The 12837-nt window shown below is 40.0% G+C and overlaps 1 protein-coding gene across 1 annotated transcript; it reads right to left on the reverse strand.

The window, feature by feature from the left end:
* Window positions 1–533: 533 nt before the first annotated feature.
* LOC143020846 (progranulin-like) lies at window positions 534–11634 on the reverse strand. The gene is made up of 6 exons (XM_076177685.1): window positions 11128–11634; window positions 9570–9676; window positions 5640–5798; window positions 4645–4811; window positions 3424–3666; window positions 534–2887 (listed from the first exon to the last, which is right to left on the reverse strand). Exons 1-6 carry the CDS (start codon window positions 11214–11216, stop codon window positions 2765–2767), a joined length of 888 nt encoding a protein of 295 aa, XP_076033800.1. The 5' UTR covers window positions 11217–11634; the 3' UTR covers window positions 534–2764.
* Between the last annotated feature and the right edge of the window lie 1203 nt (window positions 11635–12837).

Consider the following 12837-nt stretch of genomic DNA (forward strand, 5'->3'; position numbering starts at 1 on the left):
ACCGAGATGGCCAGTTCAGGTTGCCTCTGCATTTCCACCTGGGAGACAAGAACTAGGTAGAAACGTGTATTCACATATAATGAATAGTCCTAAGAGGTTACAGGAGTATATATTTTCAGAAATTCACTGGAACTTGGCCTCAAAATTTTGCATCCAACTTGTACATGCTGGCTCACATTAGAAGAGGTTAGCGTATTTTGGAGCAGCAGTCTACACCTACACTTTATTTTACATCAGTCACACTGGAAGATAGTACAATTGTTGCTTCTTCAGTTTGGAAGATAGTACAATTGTTGCTTCTTCAGTTTGGAAGATAGTACAATTGTTGCTTCTTCAGTTTAGAAGATAGTACAATTGTTGCTTCTTCAGTTTTGCAAAAAATTACACAATACAATCACTAAATTGTACTTTGCCTTTCTGGCCTTCATTTCACCAGCTGTGAGTCAAGTAAATGTAGAATTTCAAGCAACCTCATTCAAGGTCCACAAGCTTTGCATTTCTATCATCAGTAAAGGTTATAAGAAACATGGAAGCTAACATAAGTGAGTTTTATTTGAGGAGAAAAATTCTTTATATACATTAACAAAAAATCACATGGTATCAAAATAAGTAGACATTTATGGAATCTTGGAACTTTGGTTCTCTTTAATTGTCTTTATTTTCAGTCTGATTTACCACAAATTACTTTCTCGACGAACCAGATGAGGTTCAAACAGATGGGGAACTTGTATTATTGTCAATGAAATCAACCTTAGATTGATCGTGTAATGGATTGGTGGGATTAAACGAGCTTTGAATGTCGAGCCCTACTATGGAGGTACTGTGTCTTGCTGCACTGCTTCTGACCCAGGCAGTGGGCAGGAAACAGGGTTGGCTCCTCATCCATGAGGAGCCAAGTTAAAAAGAATAACAAAAGGTGTTTGGAATGCGGGAAGGGCAAGGTGCATGCAAGCTTTGGCTGGCTCAATGTTTTGTATGCAATTCATCATGGTCTCGGATCATGTGTTGGACTCATGATCAACAACATTATCCTCTCAGGGGAAATCTCAGAGCTTGTATATGACCGATCTATGAGCTTGTATATGACCGATCTATGGGTAATACTGTGATCTTACACACACACACACACACATGCAGCAGCAACCAACTCTATGCCCACTAGAGTTGGAGTACTGGCTTGCAGAGCAGATGCTAAAAATTTCAGCTCTTTGCAAGACTCAAACTCAGATCATTGAATTAGCTACTGAAAATAGTACCACTGCACCTTTGAGCTGGTGTGACGATTGCATCTTGGACATTTGAAGTTTATGTACATGTCAGTTGTGTGTTGGTATGGTTTTAACATCTTACAGTGACTGGAATAACAGAGCTGGGTGCGTTCCGCTTTAGTTTGGCCGTGGTTGGCGTTCCCAAACAGCTTATGAGAGAAGTTCATACCAAAATAAAAGTCCGGTAAGCCTCATACTATACCTATGAAAAATTTCGTAGGCCACATACTGTACCAGCACCTATATTGCTTTCATAGTTTGGGAGCGCTAACTGTGACAAACAAAAGCGAATACACCGAGGAACGGAACGCACCCAGCTCTGCCGAATAAAGCCTGTGATTCTTTTTAAAGTTGATTTCTCAGTCAAGTTGAAAACTGGGAGAAGTCTGGTGGAATACGAGATTGGGGGGAATATTGTGAAGAGCTTGTATTCTGATCTGAATGTGACTTTCTTTTTGTATAAAAAATATGTGGTACTGGGGGTAGGTTCTTGTTGATATTTGACTTTTTTTTTTTTTTTTTTTTTTCATTGGCCTGCTTGCATGACTGGTGGTAGTATTTGCAAGACTTTTTTGTATTTAATGGTGTGACTATCATTCTTATATATGTAAACATGTGCTCACACAATTTTTCTGTTATAACCAAGTTACCTCTACTCGAGATTGGGGCTCCTCACTCACCATACAGTACGAGAAAAGACAGAGATGTCCAACATGAAAGTAAAATAAAAGAATTATTATTTGAGAGACAACTTGGGCAGATTTGTGAAGTCCCTTTACAGAACTTTCAGATTCAGGATAGGGGGGCCAGCAATGAAAGATTAATTAAATTCTAAAGCTACATTATATCTTTGCTGGTTACTTGAAGTCTTCAAGGCCTTTTGCAAGAGAAACCAGGGGTGATACATTGATCGATTATTGCAGTTGACTAAGTTGATACTGATTATTCAATCAGTGGCATAGTGAATATTTTTACATTTAGCACCTATTTGGATGCAGATCAAGTAGCTTTACTGTGGCCCAGGTAAGGAGAAAAAAAAAAAATAATAATAATAATAATAACAAAAATAAAATAAAAAGTGGGGGGGGAGATATGGATGTAAATATGTTTAGAAAAAGCGTTCAAGAAAAGAAAGGAGAACCAAAGAAGGAGGACAGGTAAAAAACATTGTATAGATTTATCAAGGAGAGGGAAATGAGGAATGATCGGAAAATGAATGAAAAAGGGAAATGGATTAAAGTATACAATTCTTCTTCTTCTTCTTCTTCTTCCCATTTTATCACATCACTAGCGTCAGTTACATAGCCACTGACATTGTCCATAAAAGTAAAAATGTAATACAACTTGGCAACACTTGATTACTTGGGACTTATGAATAGAATACATGAGATTGGAATTTGTAAATCACTTAAATGTCTATATTTTGTTCCCTCGAGGTAGCCAGAGCTTCAAATAATTTTTGGTAGAAAACTACCAAGAGGAACTAGAAATCACATTTATGCTTCACCTGCTCTCCAGGTTAATGGAGTTAGCCAGCTGTCGTTCGAAGCAATGCACCTGGTTTTGCCGCACTTAGTTCCGTTCTGGCAACAGTGGAGGCCGTCCTTGCAACAGACCGCCTGGGGACAGAAGTCCATAAAAACAAATGTATTTGTGTCAACTCAACTCAGATCATTTATTCTTCAACTCCAAATATAAACATGCGGAAATCAAGAGGGGGGGGGATGATTAAATGAAGTGGCCTTGCTGTGGATGTGCTGTGTCTTGCTGCACTGCTTCTGACCCAGGGCAGTGGGTGAGATGCAGGAATGACCAGTCATCCAGGAGGAGCCAAGATAAGAGGGAGGGAAGGGGTGAATGGGAGTAGAGTATATGGGGATGGTATAGGTGGGAGTAGATTTTATGCCTTTGTTTTTTGGCTAACTCTCTTGTAAGGGGAAAAAAGCCTGTGGTATATGTACGTAATTATAAACATGACATTGGTGCATCTTATAGTATGTTTAACAGCAAGGTCTTTAAAGTTCACGAATGGAACAAATATCACTGCGTTATGTATGTAAGACACCCTCACACAAATTTCAGTGTTAAGTTTACCGACTTGAAATCAAAGAAACGAAGTGCCCTGTGGTAGGGACATCTTTTCTAAGATACTCACATTGGGCAGCGGACAGCACCCATAATTGCCGTCACCCATCTTGCAGCAAGTGGAGCCAGGAACACACTGAGATTTGTCTGGGCATATCACTGGGCGACCAGAGTCCTGGGCATTTGAAGACAATTTGACCATCGGAATGCTGTTGGGCTTGATGCGTTTCTCGGTCATCCAGGGCTCAACTTGGTTGAAAGACGGGGGCTTGAGCTGGCTGCTATTGCCGTAACTGGACAGTGTCACATCAGCCTGAAAGATCAGCATGAAGTCACAGCAGTCTCATACATACATACATATACCAAAGGCTTTTCCCCCCTTATACGGGGGGAGTAGCCAAAAAAGAAAAAGGCATAGAAATCACTCCCACCCATTCCATCCCCACTTACTCCCCTCCACCCTCCCTCTTATCTTGGCACCTCCAGGATGACGGGTCATCCCTACATCCTATCCACTGCTCGGGGTCAATGAATGCAAATACGGTAAAATTCCTTTTATCCGACCTTCAAACATCCAAATAGTCCAAACATCCGAATTTTTTCTTCAATGTCCCAAGTCGGATAAAAAGTTGAATTTGTCCAAACATCCGACCATCGAGTGGATGCTTAGTAGTTGTCATCGCCACTCATGGCGCTCAGGTCGACTGTTATTTTCACGGGCATTTCAGTGTTTGCTTACGTTTGGCCATTGGTGGTTGTTTCTCCTCCACTCTGTTGTGTTGTTTATTCTGCTTTATTGTACCGTAAATAAACAAAAATGTCCCAAACCAGTGATTTTTTAAATCTGTTAGTGTACGTCCAAACATCATACTTTTCCAAACATCCGATCTAGGGTAGGTCCCACCAAGGTTGGGTAAAAGGAGTTTTACTGTAATTAGAACCATTTGATAATCACCTTGTTCATTATGTGATCAATAGGGGTAATTAAATCCTCATCCAAACCATGTGATAAAGCATGAGAGAGAGAGAGAGAATGGTTTAGAGGTTTAGGTTGGTTGGTGGTCAAGGCAGGTCCTCATGCATATGTTTACCTTATAACATTTCACACCTCGGACATGCGACTTGAGCCACCTCCCCTTGTTCCCACTTTGTATCTCTCTCACTGTATATATTCTTTTACATCTTACATTGTATCTATCTGCTGAAGAGGACCACAGTAGTGGTCGAAATATACAGTTCGTCTGTTTCTTTTGCTTTGTTTCTACGACAGTGGGTAATTAAAACATTTTACCTTATAACATGTTGTGGAATCGTCAGAGCAGACTGTGTCCTCCGGGCAGCAGTGTAAAAGGTCGGGGCAGCACACGGCACGTGGTAAAGGACAGCAGCTGTACAAATCTGGAAATATCTTGCAGCATGTCTGGCCAGACTTGCACTGTTCTCCGTCCGGGCACACCTCTGAATGGGACATTATTCCTTGACATTCAAGTTTATCAAATACAAGCTGAAACTCTATGTGTGTGTATACACATGTTGTGTTGAGAGGGGGAAAAAGCCTTGGTATATGTGTGTGTGTATGTATATATATATACACAGGAGTGAAGATAAGAGGGAGGGAGGGGTGGTGAGTGGGAGTGTAATATGTGGGAGTGAATTTTATGCCCTTGTTTTTTGACTACCTCCCTTGTAAGGGGGGAGAAGCCTTTGGTACATGTATGTGTGTATATATATGAATATGTATGTGTGTGTGTATATATATATATATATGTATATATGATGATGATATGATTTAATATCACAAACTCCCCCCTATCAGAAGGCTAGGACAGTGCCCCTCACAGAGGGCTTTGTAGTGTAGAATTTAATAAACCATGCCCTTGGTTCAACTTTGCCAGTGGCAGGATTCGAACCACCATCCCCTCTACCTTTGCCACAAGTAAAGACACCCTAACCCACTCATCCAGTGAGCTTCCTATATTATATAATGCAGTATATATATAAGTATATATAAATATATATATATATATATATATATAAATATATATATATATATATATATATATATATATATAATATATATATATATATATATATAATATTTCTGTCAGACTTTAGTAATGAACCAAAAGTTGAAAGCTGATGTATTATTCATTCTTTAGAAGTATGACAGATCGTGTATTACTCGGGTTTGTTAAACTTTCCATAACTTTTCCATGACTTTTGGATAGGTAGACATGAAAGATGATCCGAAATAGTTTGTGCAAGTGAGAATCTGATTGTACTTACTCTTTTCTTTAACACTGACGGAGCTCTCGAGACGGGTGTCTTCAGGATTTGTCTCCATTCTACCAAGAGCTGGTGAGGTAGCCGTCACTAGTCCTTTGTATCTCAACAAAGGCCACACCCACATACCTTTGTAGCATGCATCTGAAGAGCAGGTTTCACCTGTGGAGGGAAAAGATAAATAAATAAATAAAGAATAATAATAATAATAATGTGGATAGGAGGTAAAGGGAACATGGGCTGAGGGAAATACAGTACTTTTATTCCTGACTAGTTTTGCCTGAGTGGCTTCTTCAGAGGAATAGTGTTTGAAATTAAGTTGGTTAAACTATATTCCTCTGAAGAAGCCACTCAGGCTAAACTAGTCAGGAATAAAAGTATTCCCCTCAGCCCGTGTACCCTTTACCTCCTATCCACATTCGTCACAATGTATACACAATAATAATAATAATAATAAATAGATAAAAATATAAGATAAACAAATCAATAATAATGATGATGATATGGTTTAACGTCACAAACTCCCCCCTTATCAGGAGGCTAGGATGGTGCCCCTCACAGAGGGCTTTGTATCAATAATAACACAAAATATTGAATAAATAAATAATCCTTAGACAACATAATCCATCCGCCCCGAGCGAATTGGGCACATACCCAGAGGCTCTTCCCTGCAAACATGATTTAGTGGTTGGCCCAAGGTTGGCGTATATTGGTAGCAATTGGGCCAACCTGGGGCCAATGTTTGCCTACTAAATCATATTTTTAAGGAATTGGTTACCTAAAGGCCATGAATCTTGTGCAAGAAAGACCTGAGGCAATGGATTAACCCCTTCCACACTATGATGCCTACTTGGGCGTCATCAGGTGCGAGTGGGTATATGCGTATGCTGGCATTGGCATCTTTATTATATTTATTTTGTGTTTGCCTTACCACTTGGCATTTGTGTGTGTGCATATATATATATATATATATACATATATATATACATGTATATACATATATACATATATATATATATATATATATACATACATATATATGTACTGTATATGCAATAAAAACCAATAGGAACGTGTGTTAACAAATGCGCAAGTAACCACTAGGAAAAGTAAACTAACAGAGCAGAGCGCTTTTGCATAATTACATCTTCAGTGCTGATACAAAGAAGGAATTATAATTCTCTCTTTGTATCAGCACTGAAGATGTAATTATATGAAAGCGATCTGCTTCAGTAGTTTATTTTTCCTAGTTGTTACTTATGCATACATACATATATATATATATATATATATATATATATATATATATATATATATATATATATATATATATTTACCTAGTTGTAGCGGGAAGGGGAGCTATATATATATATATGCAGGGTGTGAAGAAATACCATTTTCCACATAGATGTATAAATATGTGGATTAGCTTAGGTGATATAGCCCTAGCTCCAGCAACACATGAGTTCAAACCTAAATATGATAATTGGAAATCAAAAATACAGATTAAGTTTGAACCATACATGAATTTGAGTCTAAGTATGTTGAAAAATTAGAGAATAGGAGACAGAACCCATTTAAAAATGTTCCTTTCGTGTATACTACAATTAGGTAAATACACACACACACACACACACACATATATATATATATATATATATGCAGTAAAAACCCACACACATATATATATGCAGTAAAAACACACACACAGGGCGATAAATACATGGAACAAATTAGACAACAAAACAGTATGTCCTAACACTATACAAGATTTTAAGATAAAACTTGATGTGGAGAGATACAAAGACGGGTCACCACGAACATAACTCCCCTCCCGTATATTACAACTAGGTAAATACAACTAGGTAAATACACACACACATATATATATATATACACAGTGGTAGAGTTCATGGCTGCCACTACAGCGTCTGGGTTCGAATCCTGCCCAGGGCTGAAATAATTTCAGTATTGCTGCACTTTGGGTTGTTACTCCAATTCTCATGGGCGAGGAGTTGGGTGTGTGTGTAAGGTCACAGCATTGCCTATAGACCAGTCATATATGAGCTCTCTTCTGTGAGGGAAATTGCTGTTTATTACGAATCTAACACATGATCCAAGACAGTGGTGAATCACATGCACACATATGGATGAGGGTGTGGATAGTTACATGAACTTCTTTGCTGATGACACAAAATTGTTGAGAAAAGTGAGCACTGAAATAGACTGCAAGTCGCTGCAGAGAGATCTGAACAAAATTTGGGAATGGAGTCAGAAGAAGTGAGTGGACTTCAACATCAAGAAATGTACTATAGTGGAATTTGGAAAAAGTAAAAACAGGATATCAGGACAATACAGAATTGGTGAAAAGGATGTAAAAAAAAGTGGGATTCGAAAAAGACCTGGCTGGGAGTAATCATCACAAAGGGCATGTCCCCTGAAAAACAGATTAAACAAAATTGTCGGAGAAACCTACAACTGAGGTCAATAAAAGTGGCATTTACTTACTTAGACGAAGAAAATACTCAGCGTCGGCGCCAGGAATTTTTAGTTGGGGAGGCTAAGAGGGGGCTGAGCAAATTTTTTGGGGGGCTAATAGTAGTATGATAATACACATATATTATCCTCATTTCAGAAGGGGAGGGGGTTAATGGTAGGGCTAGCACTGATGGCTGATAAATCTTTAGCCCTGGCAATTAAAAATTCCACTTAATAAAATTATTTCAATAAGTGTTTTTAAATTTTCAATTTGCTCATTTTCAGTAGGGGGGGCTGGACACTTTTTTTTGGGGGGGGGCTAAAGCCCCCCCAAGCCCCCCCTGGCGCCGCCACTGAAAATACTAATCACACTGATAAGATCAAGACTGGAGTACACAGCGACATTATTGGTCACCCAGTACCAAAAATAACATAAGGAAAATTGAACGAATTCAAAGAGCAACTACAAAGATGGCACACACACTTTCAGAACTCGTACAAAGAGAGACTGTCAAAACTAGAGTTACCGACCCTGGAACAAATAAGAGAAAGAGGAGACTTGTTGACCATCTACAGAATCATGAGTGGTACGGAAGTCCTTGATAGAGAACACTTACTAAAATGGGATACGAGAAATACAAGAGGACATGGAAAGAAACTCAAAAAGGACAGTTATAGAAGAGACCTGGAAAATAACACCTTTCCCCTCAGAGTAGTGGATGTCCAGAACAAACTGAATGAAACGATAGTGTGTGCAACAACCATACATGAATTAACAATTTAGATACTGCGAGATACAGAGACAGGACTCTATGAGTATAGCTCCTTTTCCCGTAAGATACAACTAGGTAAATACACACACGTACACACACTATGGACACTCAGTGCTAAAAAGAATATACAGAAAATTGAAAGAATCTAAAGATCAATTATGAAGATGGTCCCAGCACTTTCAAAACTGCCACACCAGGAGAATATTGCCCCCTCATGTTCACTTCTTCCACCTCTGCCTTCCACACCTCTTTTGCTAATCTTTCTTCACTCATATATATATATACTGTATAATATATATATATATATATATTGATTATATTATGACAAATAAGATTGAAGGTGGAAGAAGCAGACAAGGAGTAATGGGAGAATTTTCACGCTTTAACGTTTCGACCCGCAGGGTCTTGATCACAAAGCTGCTTTGTGATGAAGACCCTGCGGGTCGAAACGTTAAAGCATGAAAATTCTCCCATTACTCCTCGTCTGCTTCTTCCACCTTCAATCATATATATGTGTATATATATATATATATATATATATATATATATATCACCCCAGGCTAGCTTCTAGGTAGATTACATGCACACTCTTCACCCATAGGATTGCTTGCCCTACCAACAACAACACCCAAGATGAATATCACAGAGGACAACCTTGCAACCCGAAGGTTGTCAGACTCACCAGTAGGACAGCAGGTGTCGCCTCCAGGACAGCAGACGGCATTGGGCAGAGGGCAGCAGGTGGGTGAGCCGTTGGAGCGAGAGCAGGTGGTGTGACTTGTGCTGCATCTGTAATAGGATGGTACACTGTTATCACATGGAAAGTATGATTATCACCACAATCTTCATCACCAACACCATAATCACCACATACCATCTGCCTTCAAACCCTCTCAACTTTGGTGTAGACCAGTGTTTCCCAACCTTTTTTGACTCTAAATCCACTCTTAGCCTGGAGTCGCGACCCCAATTATGATAATAAATTCAACCATTTCATGTTATATTTCTACGTACTTGCATAATGTTCATAAACTTTCGTTTTTATAGTTCAGTTTATATTTACTAGCACAATGAATTTAAATACATTTGAAACTTGAATGAAAAAAAAAGTTAAAAAATACCTTCTGGCGACCCTCAAAATCAACACTCGCAACCCTGGGGTTGGGAACCACTGGTGTAAACTGTAGGGGTGTCAAATGCAAATCCTTTTGAGGGTCAATTATATCCACTTGGTTAAAGTCTTCAGGGGCAATAAAAGTTAAAAACATATACATGAAATAATAATAACAATGAATTAAAATGAAAATGGATAAATAACGAGTAAAAGTTATCATGTCTCGTTTTAATAGTTTAGTTATATTTTCCTCAGTTGTAACAGTTATAGCAATGTTGAAAAATCTCTTGTGACCTCGCGGGCCATTTGAGACCATCCCGTGGGCCAAATGTGGCCCGCGGGCCACGAGTTCGACACCCCCGACCGTAGAGGCAGTGTGTGCACGTGGTAATAGGAAGTATTGGATTGTGCTTTGTCTGAATATGGCACCAGGCGAGGATGGCAGGGTGCAAACATACATATACACAATGCCTGGCATCCCAATAATGTTATTATAGTTATTACTATGATTGCCATTATTACTATTGTCATTATTATTATTATTATTATTATCATTATTACTATTGTCATTATTATTATTGTTAATATGATTTATTTAATTTTTCTCTTTGACCCGACCACCGAAGTTCGAACTCGGGCTCCTCACTCACGATGCAAGCGCGTTACCACTAAACCATCAACTCTGAACCCCACGCAGGGCGAAGGTGGGTCCATTATTTCTAGAGTCCTGGAACCCAATCCTAGTCGACGTCCCTCCCCTCTTCCTTTCTCGTCAGAATAATAAATTTGTTTCTAGTACACCATAAGCAATCTATACTACGAGTCACGTCACCATAACTAGAATCTAGATCTAAGACTTCTGTGTGGATATAACTCTGCACTTAAAGATTATGATAATAGAAAATAAATAGAAAAAATGTCCATAAGAATAACAATAAGAGTAATAATAATAATAAATATAATAATGTTAATAACAATTCATTAATAAACAGGAGCAGAGTAAAAATAATATATATATATACAATGCCCCCCCCACCTCCACTAACCCTTCCCGTCACTGCGTTCAGACTCCCCCCCCCCACCTCCACTAACCCTTCCCGTCACTGCGTTCAGACTTGAGACTTACCTTGAGCCTTCGAGGAGCTCTTCGCCAAGTACCACTTGGCAGGACAGAACCACGACTGCCCCCAACCAAAGGAGAAGTAACTTCGCCATGTCTCGATCTTCGAGATCGAAGGAAAAGAGATCGAGATCGACGAGCTTCTGGTTCTTCGCTGGCCGTCGAGAGGTCCTCCTCTTCTTTGTGCAGAAGTCCCCGAAGTCGCAGACGGAGAGCGAGGGTCCTAGCAGGGCCTTCCTTCGGCAGGAGCTCCTCCTTGTCCAGGTCTTCCTTGAGGAGGTCCTGAGACCGAGATCGAGTGTCGAAGATAAACTCAGCAGACAAGACCTTCAGCGCAGTTCCTTCTTCAGCCTCGTTAAGTCCAGTAGACCTGTTGTTCTTTGTTCTTCCTTAGCGTGTGTGCGTGTTCCTTCGGTAGGAGGTCCTGGGGGACGTCGTAGAGGAAGATCGGGAGGAGGAGGGACTCTCTTCAGGATTCTTCGGTGCCTTCAGTCCTCGTTCTGTGCTTGGACAGACGCTCTTCGGGTTAAGTAGCTGCTCGTTGGGGACCAAAACGTTTCGGGGTCTTCCAACGTGGCGTCACTCCATTGGTCAGGCTGTCATGCGACGTAGACATATAGCAACAGTTCGTTCCGGTCATGTGATACAGTTTGAGGCATCGTCATGCCCTAACCGGCGCCTAAATGTGTAATTGTTATTAATTAAAAGATGGACACAAAAGTCCGAGTCAGGATCTGACCTTCATCGTTTAGACTACTGTTGTTATTAATAATACTATTATTATCAAATATCATTATTAATATCATTATAAATTATTTATCATTACTGTCATTATTATTATTATTATTTACTATCATTGTTATTATCATTATTAATAATTACTATTATTGTTGTTATTATTATATATTGGGGCTTTCGCTCGAGCGGTATGACGTCACCAAGACCCCTCGTCCCTTGAGATGATTCGGGTGTCCACCCAACTCCCTACCCATTCCCCATACACGGTGGATAGGGTACCCCGGTATACACAACACACACACGCACACGTACATACACACATATACGTACACACGCACACACACATAAGCACACACGCACACACACATACGCACACACGCACATACACGCCCCCCATTAATCCATTGCCCCTGGACTCTCTTGCAATGGACCCATGGCCCCCAAGTAACCGGCACAAACACACACGGCGGTCCGGGTTCGAATCCCGCCCAGGGCTGAAATAATTTCAGTATCGCTGCGCTGTGGGTCGTTACTCCAACTCTCGTAGGCGGGGGGGGTTGTGTGTGTGTGTAAGGTCACAACATTACCCATAGATCGGTCATATATGAGCTCTCATTCGGGAGGATAATAGCTGACGATCACGAGTCTAGCACGTGATCCAAAGACCATGGTGAATCACACAGATACAAATGTTCCTTTCTGGTGAATGAAATCGTCTGGCGACGTGGTCCCCATTGAGATATTTGGGGGACCATTTTGTCAATGTGGAGGCTAGTACGTGGGAGAGGTACAGGGGATGGGGGGATAAAGGAATGGGGGTTAGGTTAGGTTAAATTAGAAGATGGTTAGGTTGAGTTAGAAGAAGGTAAAGTTAGGTTAGAAGATCAGATTAAGTTAGAAGAAGGCTAGGTTGAGTTAGAAGAAGGTTAGGTTTAAGTTAGAAGGTTAGGTTGAGTTAGAAGAAGGTTAGGTTGAGTT

This window comes from Oratosquilla oratoria, chromosome 40 (genome assembly GCF_046742065.1).
Source record: "Oratosquilla oratoria isolate Oo_2021 chromosome 40, ASM4674206v1, whole genome shotgun sequence".
NCBI classification, from domain to species: domain Eukaryota; kingdom Metazoa; phylum Arthropoda; class Malacostraca; order Stomatopoda; family Squillidae; genus Oratosquilla; species Oratosquilla oratoria.